Source organism: Drosophila elegans, unplaced genomic scaffold, assembly GCF_018152505.1.
Source record: "Drosophila elegans isolate 14027-0461.03 unplaced genomic scaffold, ASM1815250v1 contig_468, whole genome shotgun sequence".
Classification (NCBI taxonomy): domain Eukaryota; kingdom Metazoa; phylum Arthropoda; class Insecta; order Diptera; family Drosophilidae; genus Drosophila; species Drosophila elegans.
In genome coordinates this window covers 1,183,427-1,210,235 of record NW_024545855.1, presented here as the reverse complement: position 1 = coordinate 1,210,235, position 26,809 = coordinate 1,183,427, and the positions used below count along the sequence as shown (strand labels likewise).

The window sequence follows — 26,809 nt, the reverse complement described above, 5'->3', positions numbered from 1 at the left end:
CCTGTTTTGTCGGCGCTTAGCTGCCAGGAATTTATTGTTATTGACATTTTAGTTGGGTGGAATCACACGGATTATATCTGCTAATTGCATCGAGTACAAGATGCGATCCCTTAGATCTTTGGCGGGATGTGGCGGTGACCCTTGATCAGAGATTTTTTATTGGCAATCAATCAAAGTTATGGTTGTTCTGGGAAGGCAAAGTTCACATAGTTTTAGTATCATACAAATAAGGCAAAGGTATTATTTTAAATGTGTATTATAAAACATTGAGGGTAAATTTGTATATTATTTAAAAAAAAGAATATTTATACGTATATTTACATAATATAACATAATATAACACCAAATACAATATATTTGAAACAGAAGCTAATTTCTTATATTTCTCCAAAAATCCAATCCATTTTTTCCTAAGCTCAGCTTATTCCCGATATCGGGTTTAAGAAGCCCCACTTTCACGACCGTTTAAACACAAATCGGCTGGAAAATCACGGCTTGTTCAGCACAAAGCCGGTTCACCCCTTGCCGCAGGTGATACAATTTCGCACATTAATACTTAATTACTTGAATAATTGGGGCCAAGGGATTAAGTTCACACTCACTCCAGGCCGCGACAGTCCCAAAAATAAAAAAAAATCGCTGTCAATGCAGGTGGCAGTTTAGCTTTAGCCCCCATCCCCTGAAGCAAAGCCACTGCCAAGAAAAAAAGAGCCCAAAAAAGCTGGCCCAGAGATGAAGTGATGCCAACGCCACCGACGTCGTTGACATTAAATTGCCGAGTCCTGCCGAAAATGTGGTTCTTGTTGCTGTCTGCTGAGCCCGGCTCAGGCTCAAAATATCAACGCACCCTGGACGCAGTTTTCACACGAAATCCTGATTAATAAATATACAAGTTCCACAATATTACTGATAATTTGAAAAGTCGTCAACCCGAGCGCAGACTTTTGTGGGGAAGGGATGTGCAGGGATCTGCTCCGAAGATTTCATGCGGAGTCTGGGCGAGACTTCGGTGCCCAATTACAAGCAAATGAGCTGGAAAACTGTATCAAATGACCCAATGTCAATACAAAATTACAGGCCCTGTTCGTCGGACCAGCAATCTTTTGTTCGGCCAGAAGACGCAGACCAGACCAAATCCTCAGACTCTCCTCTTAACGTGACAAAGCGACGGCGATGGCTTGCGTGTGGCAATTTCAGTTAAAAAATGCTGACAAAATGTATTTTTGGGTAGCTAAAATATCATATACTCTACACTAATGAATAGCTAAGAATATGAATGGTTACAAAATGTAAAAACATGGTCCCATGTGTGTTACAATAATTATGGTTAGGCACAATAACTTTAATGTTAAATTTTAATTTGGATACCTTGACATAAATACATAATGCAAAACTCTTTCATACTTCCAGACCCTACTAAGACTTAAATTTTCTAGATTATTTTTCTCTCTAATTTCCATTAATAAATTGAAAACATACTCCGTTTTATTTCAAATTTTGTAAACTTAACAAATTTTAATAGCTCGATATACAATTTAAGTTTTTTTAGAGTATAACAAATTCTGCTTCTCCTAAATATCCTTGATGCTTTTTTGTTTGCTTTGTGTGTCGTCTTGGTAGCATCTTAAGGTTTTTGCTTTGTGTTAATTTGATGCCTCGCCAAAAAATTGTCAAAAAATTGGGAAAGACTTTGATTTCTGATGCACTTTCACTGTCGATCTTCGATCACCGTTGACTGCAGCGTGAGATACTGAGAACTTTGTGTTCTGGTTTGTTTTTGGTTTTGGTATGGGGATGCCAATGCCATCCAAAGTATCTGGGATGCCCACCTACTTCGATGGTCAGTGGGATGGGTAGTCTGAAAACCGAAAGTCAGTCAACTGTGTCGTGCCGATCGCCATCGCCATCGCCATCGTCATCGTCATCGTCTGTGTGGCTAATTGAGTTACCCAGAGAAATTTTTGGGCCGTTGGCCGTGCGAATTATTTGTCAAATGGGTAACGGTTAAGTTTGTTACTGCTCCCGATGAGGAGGACCATGGTAATGATGATCAGGATCGGTAATCGGAGCCCATGGCTTGCCGTTGATTGATGGAAGATGCGTTGCGAATCGTTTGACTAATTGCCGCTCTTGTTGGCAAAAACTTTCCTAAACAAACGGTGACCTTTACTAGAGTTCTTTCTTTTGTTTTCTTATTTTCTTATTTTGACCAGGTAATCTTTCTCCATTTCCCCGCGGACCTCACACAATGCCCAATAATGGGCTGGGAAAGGATAAGAAGAAAAAGGGGCGCGGCCGGCGTGATTTGGTGTCGCTAATTACAGACTTTGGCATTTTACGCTGTCCGTTTTATGACTTAATAATTGCATTCACTTGGCCCGGACTTTGAGTTTGGCCAAAACCAATGGGATGCCGATGCCCACACACACAACCAATACCCACTAATTTCGCTGCACACGCGACTTGGGAGAAAGGTCTGGCATTAATCATCGAATCCTTGGGTTTCCTTGCATTTCGGGCCTGATATCCTGCAATTTCGCTGGCTAAGGTTGCGCAACAATTAAAGGATCAGCGCAAAATGTTCACACAACAATGCCAAAACAAATCGGCGGAAACGGAAACTGCACTTGAACGTAGACAAAAAAAGATACAAAGTATTGCTTGTGGTTAGGCATCTCTGAAATGAGGGAAATTGTGCCCAAAAAGGCATGAGAAAATCCATTGAATGGAAAGAAAAACATTAAAAATGAAAGGCAAAAAAAAAAATTATTTCAAAACATACCAAAACCACAATTATAAAATGTACCGAGGGTAATTGAATCTTACAATGGTTGACTATAGCTACCTGTTGCTTCAAATGTTTATTCGGTAATTTTTCACAATATATATGGCTAACTTAAAATTTAGCTAAATGATGAATATAATAATGTTTTTCAATTTTGGGTATTCAAAGATTAAATAAACTTCAATTGAAACCGATGTGCACTTAACAAGTCCATTTCTTAAGGACCCCAAAACAGCCCTAAAGACCAATTCAGCTGGCAATCAATGAGCCCGAGCTCCAAAACCCAAATCCATCGGAACCATAGCCCATTCAGATATCCTGCCCCATGGCGACACTAACAAGAAGTGACAAATTGATGGTGTTAAAGCTCATTAACTTACTTAACACAGATGCATATACAGATGGAGATACTGATGCCGATGTATATACATATGTACCTATGCATGACCACTAACTACTTAAGCTTCGTATACAAAAAAATAAGCAACCTCAAAATAAAGCTCGCCAATTATCGACATGACAAATTTCGGGGCATTCATTGCCCTTGTCAGAAGGTAAAGAAAAACCCACAAAATATGCAGCCCCAGAACGGACATCGAATGCATAATAATACGTGTTAATAATGCTCAGGCAAGCTGTCTATAAATTGACAAAGACATGCAAGTTGCTGTTGCTGTTGCTGTTGCTGTTGCTGCTGTTGCTGTTGCTCCTCCTGTTGCTGCTGTTTTCGATGTTGCTGCTGTGTCGGCGGCATTGCCAAAAGCCGAAAGGCCTAAACTGGGGACCAGTTGCCATTCATGAATTCTAACTAATTGTATTGGCAGGCAGTTGCAGTTTGGAAGCTGGATCTGAATTCGCATACTCGCATCGAATCTGTGCAGCTGCATGCAGGTGGCAGTAGCTGTTGCTCGGGAATAACGACCGATATCGGCAGGAAGAGAAGAACCCTTGGACTCCAGAATCGCACCCTTTTGTTGTCGTTTTGGTGGGGCTACGGGGCAACTTGGCAACTTTGCAAGTTGGCAACCAAAACCCCGAACAACAATTTGTGTAATTGACAAATTGACGGCAGCGCTTTGTGCGGAAGCGTTCAAAGCCGTAAATTGTCGCTAACAAGAGCGACACTCTGGGGATATCGGCAGGATATCGCTTTTATACCCCGATCGCGAATTCGCGCATACAAATATAATTGCCTGGATGGCCTGAGGAGACGCCCGCACCTCGCGACCACTAAATTAAGTCATTAACAATTTAACGAAGCCCTGTCGATGCCGCCTAACTAATTATGTGAATTTCCTTTTGATTATGAGCCCCGAAATCCGCACAGCTTTTGCGCGCGGCGACGCCCGAAAATGATTTTATAAAACAAACAGAAACTGCCCACGAAATCCGGTCGCTGCCACGCCCCCGACCGCACCATCCGCCCCCAGGCGCTCCAATTCCCATGCGGGAGTCGATGTCGATCGTCAGCAGTCAACAGTCGCTGTCGCTGTCGCTATCAACAAATTGGCTTCGAATCTTCCGAATGATTGACTGACTGACTGACTGCCTGAGCCGAGGATCTGCTCCGCTTTCTGCTGAATGAAATGCGGCACTGGAAAAAATTGCAAGTAAATCTGGCCTGACAAATATCACTTTTAAGGTTATTTAACAAGGCATATAACTTATCGTTTATTTAAAACAACAATTTTATACATCAATTATTAGAAATCCAAACCTAAGCTCAATGCTTAAATATAAGTTTATACTTCTCTGATAACCATTAAAAATGTTCTAAGAATGTTATTTTAGGCAAAAAGCTTTTTAATTTAGCATGTGCTAGAATTCAGGGAACTTTAAAGTGTTTTAACCATTTGATATGAATTTGGCTATAAAAACAGAACATAATTTAAAATATGTTGATTTATGTTGTTTATGTTGACTTAAAATCGTTTTTAAAAAGTTAAAGTCCCTTTTCAATAATACCTGGACTTAATCAATATATTTAAACTTTTTTTCAGTGCATGTTTCGGCTTAAGGTCCTAAGTCGCTGAGGTTTATCCACCGGTAACGATCGAGGATCGAACTTCGTCTTAAACGATTTGTGAGTGGCGCTTGATTTTCGGGACTTGACTTGGACTGACTCGAACTCGTACTGAAAGTTGAAAAGGTTTTCGGGACCAGGGGACGGACATTGCATGCGACCTGCGACTGCTGAAAGCAGATCAGCCCAACACTTAACTTAATTTGGCAGCTACACTCCGGCGCGCCGTGGCGTGTAATTATTGGCATTGGCACAAAACGCTGCTTTGGGGATAGGGATTGGGATCGGAATCGGGATCGGAATCGGGATCGCTGGTTGTGCGCTGCGTATTTGTTATTTGTTTAAGCCAGCCAGCGCGAGGAGCCGGCCCTAATTTTGTCGAACTGTCTACAAATTGATCGCGAAGCGCCAAATCGATCACCTTCCCCCATATAATAAAGTCCAATTCAATGGGCGCGAGACGCTAAACCCTCGAAAACTGTGTGAGAATTGATGCCCCGCCGATAAGTGTGGATGTTGGAGGGGTAAACAAAAGGAAGAACTGTTCGAAGATAAAATGATTTGGATGGCTTATTTAACTGGATGCCTTGCTAAGGATTTCTCTTGGATGGACTGCTTTGGTTTTTATATTTATTTTGGAATTATTTCAATTTAAATTAGACACGTATTCGTCGCTTCCCAAGGAACAAAACGATTGTTCCATAGAGTGGCCACTAGTTAAAAAATGTAAAGAATTAATTAAACTATATAAATATTCATAGCTTTATAAGCTATGTAATTATATAAGGGACCCTTCTATAGAATTTAAGCTACCTTAAATAAGTACATAGAAATCATAGCCTATCGTTCAACTGTGAACTTATGTTTATTTTCTGAACATTAGTCGTCTTTACATTTTTGAACATATTTATAAGGTTCTTTCAGAACTAAGATGTTTATAGACACGATTTTTTATAAAATATAAAATAGCGTTTAAGAAAAAGTAAATTCAGCAAGTAGAAAATTATTTGTATTTTTCATTTCTGCAAATTAAGACATATTTTTTCATGCGACCTTTACCAAAAAGCTTTCTGAAAATAGAAAAGAGAGGCCAAGCAAATAAATATCCATAAAACAGTTTTTATAATTATTTTTCGCTTTTATTTTGTCTTCCTTAGTCTTAATCATTGTCTTCCATTTAGGCTAATTAACTAAACAATAAACAGCATAATACTTAAGCGGTAATTCACTACTGGGCTCCTGGCTATATACATAAACAGAGTAGGTACAACATTTGGCAAGCTCCAACAATAACTGAGAATGGATGAGAATGAGGATCGGTGGGATGTCTAGCGCAGCAGATCCCCCAGAGCGGAGATGTAGGTCTGGGCCATTTGGAGGGTCTCGTGCTTGGACAACTGGCGGTCGTTTCCCAGGCAGGGAAGATACTGCCGCAGGCGGTCGAAGGCCTGGTTGAGGTTCTGCATCCGACGACGTTCGCGGGCATTGGCGGCCAATCGACGCTTCCTCTTCACCACGGGCGTGATCTGCTTGCCACGCCTCTTCTTGCCACCAGCTCCTCCGGCAGAGGCATCCTGGTTCTCACCATCGGCCAGGTCGAAGGACCCGTCGTTGCCCTCGAAATCCTCGCCGCCACTGAAGAGCATGAGATCGTCATCGTCCTCCACGCTGTCGTCGAACAGGGCGGAGTTGTCAAAGTCAAAGTTCTGGAACTCTTCGGTGTAGAGATTCACTGCTGGAGCTGCTGACTCCTGGGGTTGCGAGGTGGCTAATGAACTGGCAGTCGACTGACTCTTCCTGGTGTAGCTGCGCTTGGGTTTCGTGGCTGCCGGAGCAGGCACTGTCTTGCAGGTGCCCACATTGGAGGAGCCCATGACCTCCGCTGCTGGGGGAGAGGCCACCGGAATTGCTGGAACTGCTGCTGGCACCATCGCCTGCTCCATAACCATTCCGTATTGCTGCTGGCTCTGGGCCATGTTGCAGCCGACATTATTGTACATGGTATTGAGATCCACATACTCGGGACTCTCGGAACGATGACTGGCCGGCGAGGAGGAGATCCAGCCATCGGAGCTGGCCTGCTCGAAGCTGATGAAGCCATTGGCCGACAAGTAGTTGCTGCTGCTGGCCAAGGTGTTGCCATTGAACTGGTAGTGCGTCACACCGGGATTGTAGGCTGCCATGGGATTGAAGTAGGTCTCAGTTGCGGCTGTTTTGAAGCCTTGCAAGTCCTCGGAAGTCTTGTAGTAGTAGCGATAAATCTCACTGGACGACATGTTGCTGCTGTATTTACTACTGGTTAACTGTTTGGAAACGATGCGAACGCTGCGATTGCTGCCGGGTTTCTGACTGCTCTCTGGTCCTTTCGGCCCTATTTATACCAGAAAACCCACCACGAGCAACAGAAGGGCCACAACCGCAGGTAGGGCAGTCAGGTAAACGAGTTGCCTGTGAGGACAGCACGTGCCGGCCGAGTACAACAGCCAATGGCAAATGGTGGTGAGTTGACTGGCTCTTCGGCTACGTACTCTGCCTTACTTTACTGCGAAGAGCTTAAAATGGCGCTAGAAAACGCGGTATCAGTGCCGCCAGCATCTAAAGCCGCTAACAAGATGATTATAGGGTAAACGCTGGATGGCACAACCGGAACAGGAATATGGGCGGAAATGCAAACAGAGCTTGGCCAAACAATCGTGGCCCTAAAACGGGATTAGAGTCGACCGCAAAGTGAGCCGAAATTTGCAAAAATCCCTCAGCGATTTGTCAGCACCAAATGGCAGAGTGGGCCCTATACTTATGAGTTTATCTAATCTGAATCGGTATGAACTACCTGACCCTGAAAACCAGTGAAACCCTTACAAATCTACCGCCGCCTGGTCATTCGACATGCTGACCCAAAAGTCGGGGGCGGTATATCGCAATGAAAAATCTTGTTTATTACAACTTGGCAAATTTTCCAATTGATACGCTTGTTCTCGAACAAGTCCTTGAAGAGGGTAGATAGCGCCGGCTCAGCCAAAAGGACACGCTTGACTGCATCCGCAGCCCCGGGCATGACCTTCGCCGCTTGGCTAATAAGCGTGGCAGACACTAACTAAGAGTTGGGTTAACATTTTAGCGCCTCGCAATTAAAACGGATTCGTGGATTCATGGATTCATGGGTTAAGGAAACATTAAATTTAGTTGTAGATCCCAGCGATGACACAGCGAAACGAGGCTCGCACACGGTGGTCCTTTAGATCCCTTTCGTAACGCCCCCCTTGATTCCTAATGATTTGCTGGAAATCATAATGCAATTCGTAGGAGGATGATCCTCGAATCTTTGAAGTTCCGCGGCCACCCAGTTACTTAACAAGTAGCACGCCCCAAGGACCCGATCTGATATTTTTTTGCCGGGCAATAAAAACGCTGTCAATTAGATAAAAATGTCACACAACAAACCGCACCACGAATTTATTGGATGCGCACACACAGGTACAGTAAGTTTGACCTCTTGTCCACCCCTGAAAGTGTCCTTATGCCCGATGTCCCCCGATGTCCTGATGTCCTTTGCAATTTACGAGCCAGTTGCCGCAACTGACAGTTGTTACACCTGCAAGAAATGCACGAGTATGTATGCCACATCCCCCGGATCGCAATCGCATCTTCGCTGTAAAATTTACGCGTATCGGCATTAGCCGATGTCAAGGCATCCGCTGCATATCGATTTGGAAATTTACATTTTCATTGCTGCATACATTCATTGCGCTACACGTGCCTCCGAGTTGAGGGGGCAAAAAGGGTTATGTTTGGTTTTTTCCCCGATGGTCAGCATCGGGCGCCTTGCGTGCCTGTCAGTTATCGAGTAGCTGATCGATGTGAAGGAGTGCAGACCCACATACCTCCTGAACCGCTACCTCCAATAACTCCAGTACCTCCTCATCATTGGCATCATTACGCTGGTAACGGGTCATTTCTTTCACGTCAATATGCATAAATGCAACTTGTGCACCGAAGAGAGGCGATGGGAATGCAACTGATGTGGAGCAGCTTCCAGAAAGCGCATGACAAAGGCAATTGAATGGCAGCATATCTTTAACCATTGAATACCCTTATGGATACAACACATTCACAAATATATGTTTTCTTGCTGCTTAAGCCAGAAATCACAATTGTTTTGGGTAAAGCATGTAAGGTAAAAACGTTTTTATATTTTTTAAAAATTATTATGAGATATCCGACGTAGTTATTGTATTATTTAGTTGCAAATTACTTGCTAAAATAAATTAAAGAGTATTTAATTATTATATTTATTAAGAAAATATTCAATGTCCATTTCAGATAAAACAAAATAATTTTTTTAATACACTTGGGTTTATTCAGCCTTTCTTCTTCTCTATTAATAAAACTATATTAATATTATTTCCTTAAAAAAAAGCCAGATTCAATCTGATATATACAGGTTTTTTACAAACGAATAATCTAAATTTGGTTATTGATCTATTCGATCAAATTCAAGATATATATTTTTTTTGTGGACTTGTAAGTTGTTAATGATTTAATGAAATATTATAATAGTATTTTGAGCACTGTGGTATATTATGGTTTATAATTGTATTGGCTTACTTAATTCGTTTTTATTAAAATTTCACACGGACATTTTATTTATTTTATTAATTTACACTGTACCTCTCTTTATACCCTTTCACAAGGACTCTCATTGGCATGTGGAGCGTGTAGGCGCTGGAGATGATGCCAATAAGAGGAAAGTAGGCGCACGTCAACGACTCCCATTAGCAAGTCGCTCTGGGCCGTGAAAGTGCTGTCCAGACACAGACCCAGACTCGGATCCAATCCGTATACCCATTCCAATCCACCAGCTTCTGCTCGGCCCACTTATTTTTTTGGATGAAATTGAAAAATTTGTATGTTACTTATTTTATTAGCATTTAACACTCTGTCCCATTTTGCAGATGGGAGAGCGAAAAGCGAAAGGAGCAGGAGCATGCCGTGCGGCATGCCATCTTCATGTCCATTCTCATGTCCATATGCACTTCATTGTAATTCCCCCAGATCTCGATCCCTCGTCGTGGGTGGCCTGGCCCCAAATCGAATCCTGGCCTCGTCCTGTGTGGCATTTTGGCAATTGTCAAATTGAAAATTCATTAAAGCCAAATTAAATATGCAAATGCAAATGCAGAAGGCCCAAGTCGAGGAGGAGGATGAGCATGGTTGCCTTGTTTCCTTGTTGCCCGCTGTTTGACTTGGCTCTGCAAATATTGACCACCGATTGGGGAGGCGGAAAAAATGGGAAATATCATATGTACATATGCTCCACGACTGCGATAAAAAGACAAGTGGAAATCAAAACAAATATGACGGCTTCGAATGGAGGCAAACACTGGACGGGGATTGAATTGGACCTGGGACCTGGGACCTGGGACCTGGACCCTGAGACCCGGGAGCCGTTCAAAATTGTTTAAACAAATATCGCATAAATTGCACATTGTTCGGAATAGCCGGCAAATTGGTTCGGGCATGGGTTAATTCCCATGAAAATTAAAACTAGATTATACACACGTCCGGAGAGTAGAAGTCGAGTTTGGGTCGAGTCCTTGCAGCGCCCACTGTGTCATTGTTTGGGCACGCCCTCACCTCCTGTTGAGCCGGCGCTTTGTCATAGATTGCCCACTGATGGTTATCATCCAGTTGAGGGATGGCAGATCAGCTCGGTGCTCCTTATAGCATTTGTGAATAGATTGGATCGGAGCATGTCAGAGCAATTTTTGTCGCCGACTTTGATGCGGCAATTTGAACACGACAACGCTCGTATTGTTTTGCCAACATCGGTGGCGATCAATATCTGAGCTGATCTTTCGCAACTGACTGGCGCCAGAAGTGATCCTTTATCCCTTATCGAAACTAGACGAATTCGCTACACATATTTTTGAGAATGATAAGTTAAGTCAGTTTCTGACAGTCTCTAAATGGAAAACATATGGTAACTGCTTTAAATTTGTAAAATAAATTTATCTAGAACAAATTATTATTAATTATTAATTTCTTAATAATCATATAACATTTCTAAAGCAATATTAAGGAGTTTCTATTTTTAGTTTAACTCTTCTGACTACAATTTCACCAAACTTCCCATTTAAATGCCCTTATGTAGCATCCAATTAAACTAATGTAGCATGGACAAATTGATCTTTAATAAGACTAAAAAGATTTCTCAAACCAAAAAACAGATTCGATTTTATTAAAAGCAAAAAAAAAAGAAAACCTTTAGTGTGGCTATCAAACATTAATTTCATGGTGCATTTTGCATCCTCATTTGGTGGCTCTTCCCTCGTTTCCGAGTCGGAAGTGGGCATCATAACCGATCGACAAATTGTGATTGCTATTGTTATAAGAGTGGGGACCGGGTCCCAGTCCCAGTCCCAGTCCCACGAAACCCTATCCCAGATCACGACCAAGTGATCAATTCAAATTTGAAACACTGCTCGCTGGAACAAAGAAAACAGATGAAAACTACGCAATCACTTGAGAAAAATCAAAAAGGCTCTGAAGGACCTCGGCTGCGCTGCTTTTGACTCCTTGGTTTCTTGGTTTCTCGGGTTCTTGGCCATGGTCGTAACCATAACAGGTGGCACGGAAGCCGCACAAAATAAAAATGATTAAAGCAATAAAAAAGAAACGAAAACGAAACTCACACACAAAAGACGGAGAAACGGCCGCGCCAGCAATAACAACAATTTTTAATAAGATTTTTGAAAATTCTGAAACAACATTGGCGATATCTAGGAGAGATGCTGCTTGTTCCCGTCCCCTTCTGTTGCTCAACCACTTCCGATTTAGATCCCGATCCCGATCCTGATCCTTGGGCGTCACCCAGCAGTGGGTCAAGTGTGAGAACATTTTGCGGAAGGAAGTGGCTAGGATGAAAAATGATTGAGAAAGCGGAGGCGAGGGACTCAAGACGACTAAGCCCGGGACACCACGTGGTCAAGATTCACTTTCGAGTGCGCGAGTGACTCACTCTCATGATTGCACAGAGAATTAATGCATGCACCATGAAAAAATAGGAATAATATCATAATATACATCGAACACCAAGAATCAAACAAATTTTTCTAACAGTAAGTACAGTACAGATAATAGAATTCTTAATTACAGAATATATTATTTCTGTATTCTTAATCAACTGGCTTTCCAAATAAAAAATTTGTATATAATATATTTGTATATATATTTATTTTTAATTTAAGGGGCTACATCATACACACGCTCATACAAAAATGCGACAAAAATACAATTTGTCAACTTAGAATCGATTTTAATGATAAAGGAGTATGTTTGTGTTAGATGTTAACCACCATCTCAGGGGCCTTTCCGAATTTTTTAAAGATTAAACCCTCATTTGCTTTGCTGCCGGTGAAATAAACCCCTATTTTTTAAAACAAAATAATGGTTTGAGAATGATATTTTGATGAAATAGAGATGCAAACACCTCTAGGGCGCTTTTTTTTCTGTGTAAAATGGCTGAAGCTCTGAATGGTTGTGAAATTACCCAGGAATTCTCATAGCGTAATTGAGCATCTAATTTGCGGCGGCAGGCGGCAAAGCAGCAATTGCTGGAACCCTCGGCATTCCGGTCACGATCCCGCTCCCGCTCCCGCTCCAGTTGCACATCATGAATGGAGGAGGTCACAATGGGCCGTCTGGAAAGTGTTTCCCTGAAAACAGACGCAGAAGGAGCACCTCGACATGGAGAAACCCGCCGCCCATTCAGAACTCTTTTGGCCACTCGAGCGCGAAACAATTAACAAGTTCTCGTAGCAATACACAACAATTGCCATATTGTTGCACTTAAGATTTGTGCGCCGCGGAAAAGGAGAGAGTGCCGAAGGGCCAAGCGAATTCCTTTGAATTCAACCCCGGACTACCGATACTGACCTCCGGGAAGAGGGGATGGGGATCCGATCGGAGGCCACTCGCCGATCGCTGAAAGAAAACGAAAATTTATAATAATAAGGACCGGTGGCGGGCGGGGGAATATACAAAATGTAAACTAAAGATACTATTTATATGCATTATTTCGGCTGAAAAGGAAGTACCAAATTACATTTAATTAGGCGAAACAGCGAAATTCGCGTACCGTACGCGAATCGCAGATATAAATGGAGTGGGATCAGGCGCAAGAGCAGGAGTAGATGTGGATGTGGATGTGGATGGTCAGTCAGAAGTCAGACCGATTACCACCGAAATCCCTCGACTGGCGACTGCCTTTGGGTGAAATTCGCACGTTTAACCTTTAGGCAAACAAAATTAACAGAACAGCAAAGAACAGCAAGAGTGCACTGCAAAAAATAAGATTTACAGACATATTTAAGTAAAAGGTTTTGATATAGAAAAATGTTATTTTAATTAATTATATATGTTATGTCGTTAAAGAGTAATAAAAATTGCGTATTTGGTTATGTCTTTAAAGATATAATTTATAAACTTATTCTTTAAATTTCATTGATCTTATAATATCAATTTCCAAAACTATGTTTGCTATAAAAGACATTCTTAAACATATTGTGGTCCAAAAAAGTTATTTTAAATAGTTTAATAAAAATCATTGAGGCTTATATTATTTATTCCTTGAGAAAATCGATATATTCTTTACGTTTAACTATATTTCCAAATACCTTAACGCAATTTCTTTAGGTGCATGAGCCGCAACGATCAGCAATCGAAAACTGCGAACCTGTTGAACCCAAATGCAATTTTCATATCACTTTGATTGCTGCCCGGGATGACACGCGTGCGCCGGCTAGAGAGATGAGATAAGCTGCCGATGATCAGGGCCCGAGAGCCTGGATGAAGATGAACCGAAATTAGGGTAACAACCAACAACCGAGGGGATGCGAGTCCAAAAAAAAAAGCGAAACTTTCAAACGGTTTCAAGGATTTCGGCCCTCGTCTTCTGTTTTGTTTTATTTTATTTTTGTTTCACTTAATTCTGCGGAGGTCAGTTTATGATAATTCCCATTTCCCATAGGTGCCATTGCCGCATTTGGCACCTCACCTCGCAAAGTCGCCGCCTGTCTGGTGTAAAACTGAAAACACTTGGCCCGAAGTCAAGTAGCCTGGTACAAAAGAAATCGAAATTAAACACAAACACAAATCCCAGAACGGTCAGTGTGAGAAATGACTTTCTAGGAAGGATCCTCCATGCGATCCCAATCCCAATTGCAATCCCAATGCAGTAGTGCGACTGTCAACAAACCCCGATCGTGGGTAATTGATATGTTTTACCTTGTTTTGGGTAGTGTAAAAAGTGAAATGTAAATCGTAACTGATATCGATGGCCCGGGGGCAATTTCTCAACATCAGCCAGTGAAATTGAAAAATTGACCCTCAGATAAGTGACTACTGTCTGCCGGAATCTGTACAGGTATTTGGTAAGTGTTTTCTAATTTGAAAATCAGTTTTCTGAGATTGAGTTTGCAGCGCTGACAGTTTCTTCTTGATCATTGGGGGAGGTCTCGTCGTTGCTAAGGTGACAATTGCATTTTATGAAAATTTGATATTTTCAACCGCAAGTGTCACTTGTTGTTGGCTGAGTTGACCACACAGAAGCTATAACGAAGTCTAGTCAGGTAGGTATGGAGAAATTCCCAGCAAATTACGGGAATGATCCAGGATCATTGATCAGCAGAAAGTCCTTTGGTCCTTGCCATTTGCAGCAGGAAGAGGAGTTCTGGATAATTGGAACTAGAGCAAAATGTGTGAAAATCTACTAGCAGAGTAATTAGTTTAATGTTTTTCGGCGGGAACAAAGGCTCAACATGAGGCAAGAAATTCTTTAAATTATATCCAAGAGAATTGGAAGCAGTGGTAGTATACAGAAATCAAACTCATAATTAGCATAATTACAAACGATCGAACCGACGCCAGGACAAATTCCCAGACGGGAATATATCTGAATCTCAGCTCGACGATCGCTCTATTTCGGTTTCCAGAAATTCGTGGAATTATTTGATAAATTGACCAGAAACTCGTGTCTGACTTAACGCCCTCACAGCAGTGAAAGATGAAGGCCAGAAGGGGTTAATTACCTCGGGGCTCGTCCTCAGGGAAAGCAGGATAATTTCTCTGGCCCTGTTCTATCACGTGTCTCTATATATACAACCATTCAGCGGAGTGAGTCGAGCGAACAACTTTAATTGCCCCAATTCAAAAGGGGATGCGTTGGCGTTGACCACAATCCTTCGCCCGGCCTGTTTGCACTGCATTCACATGCCCATACATTTGATACAGATATACTACACAGCGATGCAGGGGCACAAATATAAACAATAATCAATCTCTTCAAGGGTTGGGCAAACAAAAAAAATAAAAACACACAAAGAGCCAAGCAAGGATATGCTTATGAGAACGGCGGGAGCAAGCTAGGATTTGAAGGCGTTCTTGAATTGATTATTCCTTCGGGTACAAAAGGAATTTAATATAAAAGGAATCCTCTAATTTAATACATATTTATGAGGGAAATAGATCAATGCCAATGCGATCTCTATCCACAGAGTGACCTCTTACTCTTTCACTTTGCTGTTTAGGGTTATTGTTAGTCTGGATTTTTAATTAATTGAATTGTTTTCCAATATTCACAATCTTTATTATTCAGATTTGTATAAAACAAGTCATTTTGAATATAGGACTTATTTTCATTACGGTCCCTGGCTTAACTATTGGCAGTACATTTTTAAAACCACGCTTTTCAACTCAGCTGGGCCACCATAATCCCTTAACTGGAGCCACATTCTCGGCCTAACTGTTCAGCGTTTTTTGCCTCCACTTGGCCACAAGTTAATTTTTAAACGCTTCATTAACTTTTGGCCACACGCGTTCCAAACTTTTTCCTCTTTTCTTTCCCCTTTCGGGACTCGGCTCGAGTTCGTCTGACGCGCGTCTGCCAAGGCGGTCGGTCGTTTAGCCTGTTGGTCCGGTCTAAACACCTCGACCTGCACTCCTCGCCACGATTCCCCCCGATGTCGCTATTCCATTTTGTTGACGAAATGAAACAAAAAAAAACGAACACTTTTTACTTCCGATTTTTTTCGCTTTATTGGCTGGCATCAATATTTTGGAAATGCATCGTCAGGCGACAGATGGCACACGCTTTTTTCGGATGATTTGGAATCCATACAAGCAGCCGAACAACAAACAGCGTGTGTGGCTCCTGTTTTTTGTGACCCTCGTGGGTGGGTGCAATAGAAATGCGAGCGAAAGCGGCGGCAGCTGGTGCTGGAGATGCAGGCGCAAATGTCAAGGCTGTGCACACATATTTTGTGTATATCGGACTATGAAGTGCATATTTAAATTTCGATAGCATGGCGCGAAGGATGATCAGAATTTGTGCTGGCAATGCTTAACATATGGCGAGCGTTGCCACCTTTTGAATTGAAACGGGTACATTTAAAATGAACGAAATGGTCACACTGCGGCGCACATGTTTTTGTTGACAAACTCGCCATGTCTCGCAAAAAATGGACTTCGCTGGACAAACCGCCGCTCTCGGATGCAGTGCTTCAGGTGGTGCAGAGTTTCGGCTTCCAGCAGATGACGCCTGTGCAGACGGCGGCCATTCCGCTGCTCCTGGCCCGCAAAGATGTCTCCGCGGAGGCGGTGACAGGAAGTGGGAAAACGCTGGCCTTCCTCGTGCCCCTGCTGGAAATCCTCCAGAGACGCCACAAGGAAACTCCGTGGGGCCCTAAAGAGATCGGAGCCCTCATCATCTCGCCCACCCGGGAACTGGCTCGACAGATATCCGAAGTGCTGGCCCAATTTCTGGAGCACGAGGACCTGGAGCACCTGAACCAACAGTTGATTGTGGGTGGCAACAGCATAGAAGAGGACATAGCCACGCTGCGGAAGGAGACGCCCTGCATTTTGGTGTGCACGCCCGGCCGGCTGGAGGATCTCTTCCAGCGCAAAGGAGATGATCTGAATTTGGCTGCCCGGGTGAAGAGCCTGGAGTTTTTGGTCCTGGACGAAGCCGATCGCCTGCTGGACTTGGGATTCAAGACGAGTGTTAACAACATTCTAGGCTACCTGCCCAGGCAGCGACGAACTGGACTCTTCTCCGCCACCCAGACCACCGAGGTCACGGACTTGATTCGTGCTGGCTTGCGAAATCCCGTCCTGGTATCCGTGAAAGAGAAGGCCTCCGTGAACACGCCCGCCCGCCTGCAGAACTTCTACAGGATTGTGGAGCCCGAACGCAAGTTTCTGGCCCTGCTGGAGTTTCTCGACTCGCCTGCCACCCGAACCGGGAAGGTGATGGTCTTCTTTCCCACCTGCGCCTGCGTAGAGTATTGGGCGGAAGCCCTGCCGCCACTTCTGCCCAAGCGCACAGTGCTGGGAATCCACGGAAAGATGAAGAACAAGCGGGCCAATGTGGTGGAGAAGTTCCGCAACGAACCGCAGGCAGTGCTCCTCTGCACGGACGTCCTGGCGCGTGGCTTGGACGTGCCCGAGATCGAGTGGGTGGTGCAATGGGATCCGCCCTCGACTGCCTCCAGCTTTGTGCATCGCGTGGGACGCACTGCTCGACAGGGCAACGAGGGCAACGCCCTGGTCTTCCTGCTGCCCAGCGAGGATGCCTATGTGCACTTTCTGAAGATCAACCAGAAAGTGGAGCTGAATGAACTGCCTGCTGAAGAGGCGGAGGATGTCCCCGAGAAGAAGGAACTGCGCGCTGTTTTGGATCAACTGCATCGGCTCCAGGCGGCGGACAAGGGGGTATATGATAAAGGAATGCGCGCTTTTGTTTCCCATGTGAGAGCTTACAGCAAACACGAATGCAGTGCCATTCTCAGGCTAAAAGATCTGGATCTGGGTAGGATGGCCACTGCCTACGGCCTGCTGCAACTCCCTCGCATGCCGGAACTGAAGAACTACAAGGAAGGCGGCTATGTGGCTCCCAGCTTCGAGGTGGATCTCACCAAGCTCACCTACAAGAACGCCCAGAAGGAGCAAGTGCGACAGAAGAAAATGCAAACATACGAGGAAACAGGCAGCTGGCCGGGTCAAAAGCAGCACAAGAAGCGCGTCGAGTCCTGGGATCAGACCAAGAAGGCCAAGCTGGATGCCAAGTCCAAGAAGGAGCTGCGCAAGGCCAAGAAGCAGCGAAAGAAGGCGGCGGAGGCAGAGGCGGGCTCCTCGGGTCCTGGGAAAGGAAAGAAGAGGCAGCAGTTCAGCCAGGAGGATCTGGATGAACTGGCCACCGATATTCGGCTCTTCAAGCGACTCAAAAAGAACAAGATCAGCGAGGAGGAATTCGACAAGGCCATGGGAATCGAGGGCGACAATGAGTGACCTTCATCTGGGGTTGATGTTTATGTACAATTAAAACTTTGTTAAGCAAGTAATTGGCATTTAATACTTTTCTATCAAAACAAGAACAAAAAGTTCTTTAAAAATACATAAGTATATCAAACTTTATTAGACCGAAAATGGAGGTAACAAAACATGGATGTGAAGACTACAACTAAATGAGATGGAATAGGGAACTGAAGCTTAAGCTGTGTTGCCATCGACCACAATTTGGAGGATGATCCGCCGCTTGGGGTCGTAAGAGAAGCCGTTGGTGCGGAACAGATCTGAATCGTAAAAGGGTTTTAGATTCACGATGTCCAGTTGCTTGGCACGCTCGAGCAGATCCCGCTCCATGATCTCCACGTGCGTGGCGCCCGGTCCATCCTTGCAGCGGATGTAGGCCAGCTGATCCAGCGTCAACTGCCGCAGGATAAAGAAGAGCAGCTCGGAGTGGTCCTTCTGGAAGGACAGGTACTTCTGGAATGTGCTGCGCATCTTCTTCATCACGCTGAACTTCTGCGCCTCGATGAAGCTCTCGAGCATCATGCGAATGGCCATGCTGACATCTGCCTCCATCACGTTTTCGCGCAGATGCATGCGAGCATGAGCCTCGGACATACGGATCACGCTCTCGATATGACGCACAGTAATGGGCAGCGAGCCGGTGGCAAAGGACTCCTGGCGCAGCTGGGCGTACATCTTGGCGATCTTGTCCTCGTCGATGTTCTGCATAAATTGAATGGGGAAATGCATTTAAATTGTGATTCAAAAAATCTAATCGTGGACTAACCGTAAGCTTGGGCCGAATGTTCTCCTTGGCGTAGACGATGTATTGTCGCAGGAGATCCTGCGGTATCTCTTCCACCGTCTTCAGCTGCGGCTCCTCCATCTCCGGCTGCTCCTCCTCGCTGGGATGATGCTTCATGTGCGAGTGCACCACGAATTTGGCCAACTGCTGATCCTGCATGGGATCAAACTCGTCTTTGACCACGCACAAGACATCAAAACGGGACAGGATTGGCTCCGAGAGATTCACGTTCTCCGAGAAGGTCATGGAGGGATCGTAGCGTCCGCCAATGGGGTTGGCAGCAGCTATGACGGTGCAACGAGCCTGAAGCGAGGTAACAATACCCGCCTTGGAAATGGAGATGGACTGCTGCTCCATGGCCTCGTGAATGGAGGTTCGATCCTGGTCGTTCATCTTGTCGAACTCATCGATGAGGCAGACTCCCTGATCGGCCAGCACCAGGGCACCCGCCTCCAATGTCCACTCCCGGGAAACAGGATTCCGGCGCACATAGGCCGTTAGACCCACTGCACTTGCTCCCTGTCCGGTTGTAAAAACTGCTCGGGGCGCAACCTTTTCGATGTACTTGAGGAACTGCGACTTGGCAGTGCCGGGATCTCCGCAGATCAGCAGGTTAATATCACCCCTGACCTTGTGCTTCTCGCCGGGATTCTTGGACTCGCCTCCAAAGAGGGCCAAGGCCAGAGCCCGTTTGATATAATCGTGACCGTATATCGAAGGCGCCATTGAGGCCACAACGCGCTCAACGATGCGCGGATCCTTGCTCAATTTCTGAATGGTGGCTATGTCCTCGTCCGTGAGCGACTGCACCACCTGCTTGGAGTCCTTGACAACCACATGGTTGGCAATAATCACGGTGGCAAAAACTGGAAATCCCTGATCTGTGTTCAGCGAGCCATCGTAGTTGTTGGTGTAGATGCCAGTGACCTCCAGTTCATCGCCTGGTTTGCACTGATCGCACAAATCGGACAGCAGGATGACGTCCTTGCTGCGCGGTATGCGTCCAGCTGGAATCCTGCCCGGCGACTCCTGCAGCGTGACCTTCTGGTAGTTGCGGTACAGCGTCTGCTCCATGTTGATGGAGAAGGGACCGGTGCTCTGGCACTCTGGACAGGAACCGGGCTTGACCTCCGTGTTCTGCGACTGGACAAATGGGCCCAGCACATAGCCGCACTTCACACAGTCGTACTTGATCACAGACAGCTGGGGCAGGACACCCGTAGTGGCAGTGACCACACCCAAGGTGCGAACCAACTGATTCAGATGCAGTTTCCTGAATGTGCGCAGCTCCTCGATCAGGGGCAGTTCCGAGATGCGTACGTGGATCTCGGTGGTCACTCGTTCGTAGGTGGGAAAGATGGAGAGCACCATGTCCTTGGCCACCTTGTCGAAGATCTCGAGCATCTGGAAGGGAGCCTCGGGCAGGAAGTAGGCGAGCACATGCTCCTTGTTGGCCAGATCCGTGTAGGAGACCACGAACGAGGACATGTTCTGCTCGCACATCCGCCGGATGCGATCACGGTAGGTGTAGGCGCCCCGCTCGTCCACGAACGTCCTCAGGAAGGACTGGAAGCGATTGGCGATCTCAGTGCGGGGTCCCAGCATACTGACCCACTCCTTGGTCGAGTGTCCCTTGGTGTCCTCTAGATTTTCAATGGATTCCACCATCTCGGTGTCCTCCACCTCGCCGACGGCCGCCTTCTCGCCCGCCCGCCTCTTAGCCCGGGGTCCCATATCGTCCTCGTCATCGGATTGGCCGAACCCAAGATCCCGGTCGTCACGATGGATTCCGGCGGCCCGGTCGCGTCGCCGCATCTCCGACTCGGCGGCAAAGCGGTCGCCCTGGGACATCTCCGAGAAGTCATCCTCGTCGTCCAGCATCGCCGGGTCGTAGTGATCCAGCTCCGGCATGGGACGATAGTCGTTCTCCATGTTGTCCCCGAACAGCTCCTCGCCATCTTCCTCCTCGACCTCATCGCGCACCGTCTGATCGCCCAGGATCTCGTCTTCGTTTTCGAACGGTTCGAAATCGCCGACCGGCGATGTCATTGCCGCTCGAAGATCGCGGCGTTCGGCGGCATCACTGGGCGTGTTTGGCGGCGGTGAACTGGGGTTGTCCATGTCCTGCGTCTGTTGTCCTTGGCGTTTGTTTGGAATCTGCTCTTTTTTTTTTTGCACTACCGATCTTGTTGTGGCGACGCGTGCGAAATGCGCGGGAAAAAGTGTTGCAAAGCGAACTAATTCAGGGCTGCAGGCTTGGTAGTTTCAATGCAAAAAAAAGGAGTGTTTGAAAAGGCTGTTGGGTCTACGACTACTGCAGAACTCATTGGCTAATGATAACAATTTTCGGACAATTTTTACACACAATACAGAGCAATATATATGATTAACATTTTTAAAACATTATTCAATTTAATAGGGCTCCAATATATACAGACTCTTTCGGTAGTAAACTTAGTTTTTCGATTTAACAACGTGTAATCGCAAGCTTTTTTTTTAATGCCAATTTTTGAGGATAATTATATGTATTCTATTTATCATTTTTTAGAATGATAACATTACCGTGGACTAAATATATTCACTTTAACAAATTGCTTTAAAATTGTAATACTTTTAAATAATCAGGGGTTACCAGAAATTTCTTGGGTTGAAAATTTTAATTTACATCACATGTATATATAAACAAAATTTCAATCCAAAAGATTTCTGTGTCGTCGATTAAAAATTAAATGTAAAATAATAAAAACTGTTTTATTCCGCGTAAACATCAATTTATCAGTCACTGAGGATATATGAACTAATTGTTGTCGTGGGTGTTACGGTGCAATACAAAACGTAGCTATCATATATTAACTAATGTTTACTGTACTGCCCTGGTATGCAGCTCCGTGTGAAACGAAATTGGAACTAGTTCCGTTCACCACTGATTCAAAAATTGCAAAGCAGCCCTTCCCGCCTCTTCTGGCATTAGTTTGCTCCCAGCCCTCGACGCACGAATAAGAATTACTTGTGAAATTTGCGAATTGTTTGCTAAAAATCAAAATGGTCCTGGCAACTTTATCCGCGGGTGTTATTGCTGTAAGTATGCCAGACTGAAGTCTAAAAATTAGTTTGCTAACATCTCAAACTACCGGGCGCAGCGCATTATGCATGGCGAGGTTGTCGACAAGCCGGTGCTGCAGATCCTGGCGATCAAGAAAATCAACAGCACTGCGGATGCGGAGCGCTACCGCATCCTGATCTCCGACGGCAAGTACTTCAACAGCTATGCCATGCTGGCCAGCCAGCTGAACGTGATGCAGCACAATGGAGAGCTGGACGAGTTCACCATCGTGCAGCTGGACAAGTATGTGACCTCCATGGTGGGCAAGGACGGAGCTGGCAAGTGAGTGGATGGTTAAACTTACGGGTGTTCGATATTATAGTAACCCAATCTTCATATTAGGCGCGTTCTCATCATATCCGAGTTGACTGTCCTTAATCCGGGTGCCGAGGTGAAAGCCAAAATTGGCGAGCCCGTGACTTACGAGAATGCCGCCAAGCAGGACCTGGCGCCCAAGCCGGCCAAATCTACTTCTCAGCCCGTTGCCAAAAAGGAACCAGCCTACAACAACAACAATAATAATGTAACAATGAATTCCTCGCTTAACAGTGGCATGACTCATCCGATTTCCAGCCTGAGTCCCTACCAAAACAAGTGGGTGATCAAGGCACGCGTCACCTCCAAGTCGAGTATTCGCACCTGGAGCAATCCCCGCGGCGAGGGCAAGCTCTTCAGCATGGATCTAATGGATGAATCGGGCGAAATTCGTGCCACGGCCTTTAAGGAGCAGTGCGACAAGTTCTACGACCTCATCCAAGTGGACAGCGTCTACTATATTTCCAAGTGTCAGTTGAAACCGGCCAACAAACAATACTCGACGCTGAACAACGCCTACGAGATGACCTTCTCCGGCGAAACGGTTGTCCAGTTGTGCGAGGATGCCGACGACGATCCCATTCCGGGAATTAAGTACAACCTAATTCCCATTTCCGAGGTGTCCGGGATGGAGAACAAGGCATCGGTGGATACTATTGGCATTTGCAAGGAGGTGGGCGAGGTGCAGTCTTTCGTTTCCCGCTCCACAAACAAGGAGTTTACGAAGAGGGACATTACGCTGGTTGACATGAGCAACTCGGCCATCAGTCTCACACTGTGGGGCGACGAAGCCGTCAACTTTGACGGCCATGTGCAACCTGTGATTCTGGTCAAGGGATCACGCATCAACGAGTTTAATGGCGGCAAGTCCTTGAGCCTCGGCGGTGGTTCCATTATGAAGATCAACCCGGACATCCCCGAGGCTCACAAGCTGCGCGGCTGGTTCGACAACGGAGGTGGTGACAATATCGCCAACATGGTCTCGGCCCGAACTGGCGCAGGTAACTTCTCCGCCGACTGGATGACTCTGAAGGATGCGCGGGCTCGCAACCTCGGCAGCGGCGATAAGCCCGACTACTTCCAGTGCAAGGCGGTGGTGCACATCGTCAAGCAGGAGAATTCCTTCTACCGCGCCTGCCCCCAGAGCGAATGCAACAAGAAGGTCGTTGACGAGGGCAACGATCAGTACCGCTGCGAGAAATGCAATGCACTGTATCCCAACTTTAAGTACCGCCTGCTTATCAACGTGAGTATGCGCAGGATAAAATCAATTGGCTTGAAATACTTAAAACTAATATATTTTTCTGCAGATGAGCATCGGCGACTGGACTTCCAACCGCTGGGTCAGCAGCTTCAATGAGGTTGGCGAGCAGCTTCTCGGACATTCTTCGCAGGAAGTTGGCGAGGCCCTTGAGAACGATCCAGCCAAGGCCGAGCAGATATTCTCCGCCCTCAACTTCACTTCGCACATCTTTAAGCTGCGCTGCAAGAACGAGGTTTACGGCGACATGACCCGCAACAAGCTCACTATTCAATCCGTGGCCCCCATCAATCACAAGGAGTATAACAAGCACTTGCTTAAGGAGCTGCAGGAGCTCACTGGCATTGGCTCTTCCAACTAATTTTCATGTGCAGCTCGCTTACACACATATACCATAAGCTATGAAAATAAGCTATTCATTAAATTACATAAGTTAATTCAAAACATTGTGAATTGGGTCTTATCTCAGCCACTTTTCTGTTCTAAACCGATATATATATACTCTTCTTCGCGGATTTGTTATTGTGAAAACCATAGAATTATAGCATGATAAAATAAATATCTAAGCATCCAAGGATATTAAAATGTATTTTTTTATTCGCTTGTCAAAGTCCTTAAAGAAGACACATTTTGGAATGTGGAAACTTAAAAGGGTTTTCCAAGCTTAATTCAACCCAACCTGCAGCTTTCGAACATACAATTGTTGAGTTTGCTTATGCCATCACATAAATATATATATTAATTCTCAGAGTATATACGCAATATTCTTATGTGTTTATAGCTCAAAAGTTGACAGATTCGGTTTAGTAAGGTAGAAATCGGAACACGAAGGGCATTAATACGTTTCTTGAAACATTGTGTAGCTAAACAATATTTTTATTCACTTGCTAAGCTTTTAGCTTTTTTTGTTATTTTGTTTTGATTTTTATACCCTTGCAGAGGGTATTATAATTTCAGTCAAAGTTTGCAACGCAGTGAAGGAGACATCTCCGACCCTATAAAGTATATATATTCTTGATCAGCATCACTAGGCGAGTCGATCTAGCCATGTCCGTCTGTCCGTCTGTCCGTCCGTCTGTCCGTCCGTCTGTCCGTCTGTCCGTCTGTCCGTCCGTTTATATGCAAACTAGTCTCTCAGTTTTAAAGCTATCTGCATGAAACTTTCCCAAAAGTTGTCTTTCTATTGCAGGTAGTATATAAGTCGGAACGAGCCGGATCGGACGACTATAGCATATAGCTCCCATAGGAACAATCGGAAAAATAAATAAAAAAAAATTATAACTTTGCTGTTTTTTAATTTTTTGTTTAGTTCTTCGACATTTAGTAATGGTTAAATATTTCCGATTTACGGTTTAAATTTCATCAAAATCGGACGACTATAGCATATAGCTCCCATAGGAACAATCGGAAAAATAAATGAAAAAAATTATAACTTTGCTGTTTTTTAATTTTTTGTTTAGTTCTTCGACATTTAGTAATGGTTACATATTTCCGATTTACGGTTTAAATTTCATCAAAGTCGGACGACTATATCATATAGCTCCCATAGGAACAATCGGAAAAATAAATGAAAAAAAATTATAACTTTTCTGTTTTTTAATTTTTTGTTTAGTTCTTCGACATTTAGTGATGGTTAAATATTTCAGAATTATGGTTTAAATTTTATCAAAATCGGACGTCTATATCATATAGCTCCCTTAGAAATAATAAAAATATATAAAATAGCTATCAAATAATTGAGCTGCAAATCATCATAGCTTCAATGTTTTTAAACATATACGAAAGTAAATCATAATTTTAATGTTTTCAAAAGTGTTTAATTCTTGCAATAGCTGCAAGGGTATATGAACTTCGGCTTGCCGAAGTTTGCTTTCTTTCTTGTTGTTGATTCATATTCCCGCCAAAATTGAATCAGCCAATCCGCGCTCGTGTATTGATAAGAATTGTCGCCCGTTTGGCTATTTAAGCAGACGCTGGCAAGTGTTTGATTGCATTCATTCTTTAGTGGTCGCTGCACTAAGTACAAAGCGCTTAATAAAAAAATAAGCTCCAAATTTTCTATTTAGACCACACGATAATAGAGAAAAATTTGTCTTAAAATGAAGCCAATAGAAATTACTGTAAGTACAAAATATGCACAATTAAGACACATTCAGATGATTAATTAATAATTTAATTCGATTTGGCAGCCAAAAAATAACAAGATTTCAATGTATCTCAACCGGAAACGATTTTATGAGTTCAACTAATTAATGTACATTTTTGGGGATTCCCAGCCTATTTCCAGTTTGCTATCAACGGAGCTCGAGAATCCAACCATAAGAGCCCGCGTTACATGGAAGTCTGAGATCACACCCTGGCAGTCTTTTATCAGAGAAGGAATAATCTTCCATATGCATTTGCTGGATGAATCAGGCCAAGTTACTGGAGTTTTATTTGATTGCGAGTGCGAAAAGTTTTATCATCAGATTCAAGTAGGAAACGTATACGTTTTCTCTAATTTTGTTCAGGAAGACGAAGTGAGGTTCAGAGTTCTGGATCACACCCGTCAAATTGGATTCGGTTTTAATACAGTTGTTCAACCAAATGTCGATGTTCCAGAAATTTCCAAAATCAAGTATGAATTCGTGCCGCTTTCGAAGATTTCTACAAAGCCGGATGGGGATCCAGTCGACGCAATTGGAATCTGCACTGAGGTGCGTGGTGTAGAAAACCGAGGAGGTAATATAATTCGAGAACTTTTGCTTGTGGACGCCGACTACCAGAAAATCATGTTAAATCTGTGGGAAAAGACCGCCGAAAAATTCGAGGGCGCTGTTGGGGATGTGATCGTTGTCAAAGGAGCACGTGTCCAGGAACACAACAACGAAAAAAAAATGAACGCCAGCTGGTACACCATGGTGCAGATCAATCCTGAAATTCCAGAGGCCATTCAAATGCGAGAATGGTACGGAATTAAACAAGAAATTTTTTAATATTGTTAGCATGTATAGTATATAATAACCCAGACACTGGTTTGATAAACAGCTACTTACATACTTGTGCAATAAATAAATTGAAAATTTATAGAATGAGGTGCATTTTAAATTCTTATGGTGATGCAAACAAGTATTTTTGAGCTCAAAACCTCACATCCACTTTCTTCTCACTTTCTGTAGCGATCCAAA

General features: G+C 44.3%; 5 protein-coding genes across 5 annotated transcripts; 3 read left to right on the top strand and 2 right to left on the bottom strand.

The window, feature by feature from the left end:
- Nucleotides 1-5,956: 5,956 nt before the first annotated feature.
- On the bottom strand, nucleotides 5,957-7,143 carry LOC108143815 (protein atonal). Its single transcript, XM_017268337.2, has one exon. The coding sequence runs from the start codon at nucleotides 7,082-7,084 to the stop codon at nucleotides 6,137-6,139; it is 948 nt and encodes a 315-aa protein (XP_017123826.1). The 5' UTR covers nucleotides 7,085-7,143; the 3' UTR covers nucleotides 5,957-6,136.
- A 9,119-nt stretch (nucleotides 7,144-16,262) lies between these two features.
- Nucleotides 16,263-18,281, top strand: LOC108143960 (probable ATP-dependent RNA helicase DDX55 homolog). The gene has a single exon (XM_017268556.2). It carries the CDS (start codon nucleotides 16,311-16,313, stop codon nucleotides 18,153-18,155), a length of 1,845 nt encoding a protein of 614 aa, XP_017124045.1. The 5' UTR covers nucleotides 16,263-16,310; the 3' UTR covers nucleotides 18,156-18,281.
- On the bottom strand, nucleotides 18,260-21,192 carry LOC108143957 (DNA replication licensing factor Mcm2). Its single transcript, XM_017268555.2, has 2 exons — nucleotides 18,946-21,192; nucleotides 18,260-18,881 (listed from the first exon to the last, which is right to left on the bottom strand). The coding sequence occupies exons 1-2, from the start codon at nucleotides 21,082-21,084 to the stop codon at nucleotides 18,357-18,359; spliced, it is 2,664 nt and encodes an 887-aa protein (XP_017124044.1). The 5' UTR covers nucleotides 21,085-21,192; the 3' UTR covers nucleotides 18,260-18,356.
- Nucleotides 21,193-21,923: 731 nt separating this feature from the next.
- On the top strand, nucleotides 21,924-24,219 carry LOC108144058 (replication protein A 70 kDa DNA-binding subunit). Its single transcript, XM_017268703.2, has 4 exons — nucleotides 21,924-22,041; nucleotides 22,104-22,348; nucleotides 22,409-23,627; nucleotides 23,692-24,219. Exons 1-4 carry the CDS (start codon nucleotides 22,006-22,008, stop codon nucleotides 24,001-24,003), a joined length of 1,812 nt encoding a protein of 603 aa, XP_017124192.1. The 5' UTR covers nucleotides 21,924-22,005; the 3' UTR covers nucleotides 24,004-24,219.
- Nucleotides 24,220-25,648: 1,429 nt separating this feature from the next.
- On the top strand, nucleotides 25,649-26,713 carry LOC108143779 (replication protein A 70 kDa DNA-binding subunit-like). Its single transcript, XM_017268306.1, has 2 exons — nucleotides 25,649-25,762; nucleotides 25,919-26,713. The coding sequence occupies exons 1-2, from the start codon at nucleotides 25,742-25,744 to the stop codon at nucleotides 26,615-26,617; spliced, it is 720 nt and encodes a 239-aa protein (XP_017123795.1). The 5' UTR covers nucleotides 25,649-25,741; the 3' UTR covers nucleotides 26,618-26,713.
- Nucleotides 26,714-26,809: the final 96 nt, after the last annotated feature.

Excerpts from the sequence above, each read along its gene's own strand:
- LOC108143779 (XM_017268306.1), top strand. The coding sequence starts at position 25,742 with ATGAAGCCAATAGAAATTACT. Across the intron at positions 25,763-25,918 it reads TGAAGCCAATAGAAATTACT|CCTATTTCCAGTTTGCTATC; the intron begins GTAAGTACAAAA and ends GGGGATTCCCAG.
- LOC108144058 (XM_017268703.2), top strand. The coding sequence starts at position 22,006 with ATGGTCCTGGCAACTTTATCCGCGGGTGTTATTGCT. Across the intron at positions 22,349-22,408 it reads GGCAAGGACGGAGCTGGCAA|GCGCGTTCTCATCATATCCG; the intron begins GTGAGTGGATGG and ends TCTTCATATTAG. Across the intron at positions 23,628-23,691 it reads AGTACCGCCTGCTTATCAAC|ATGAGCATCGGCGACTGGAC; the intron begins GTGAGTATGCGC and ends ATTTTTCTGCAG.
- LOC108143960 (XM_017268556.2), top strand. The coding sequence starts at position 16,311 with ATGTCTCGCAAAAAATGGACTTCGCTGGACAAACCGCCGCTCTCGGAT.
- LOC108143815 (XM_017268337.2), bottom strand. The coding sequence starts at position 7,084 with ATGTCGTCCAGTGAGATTTATCGCTACTACTACAAGACTTCCGAGGAC.
- LOC108143957 (XM_017268555.2), bottom strand. The coding sequence starts at position 21,084 with ATGGACAACCCCAGTTCACCGCCGCCAAACACGCCCAGTGATGCCGCC. Across the intron at positions 18,882-18,945 it reads ACATTCGGCCCAAGCTTACG|AACATCGACGAGGACAAGAT; the intron begins GTTAGTCCACGA and ends CAATTTATGCAG.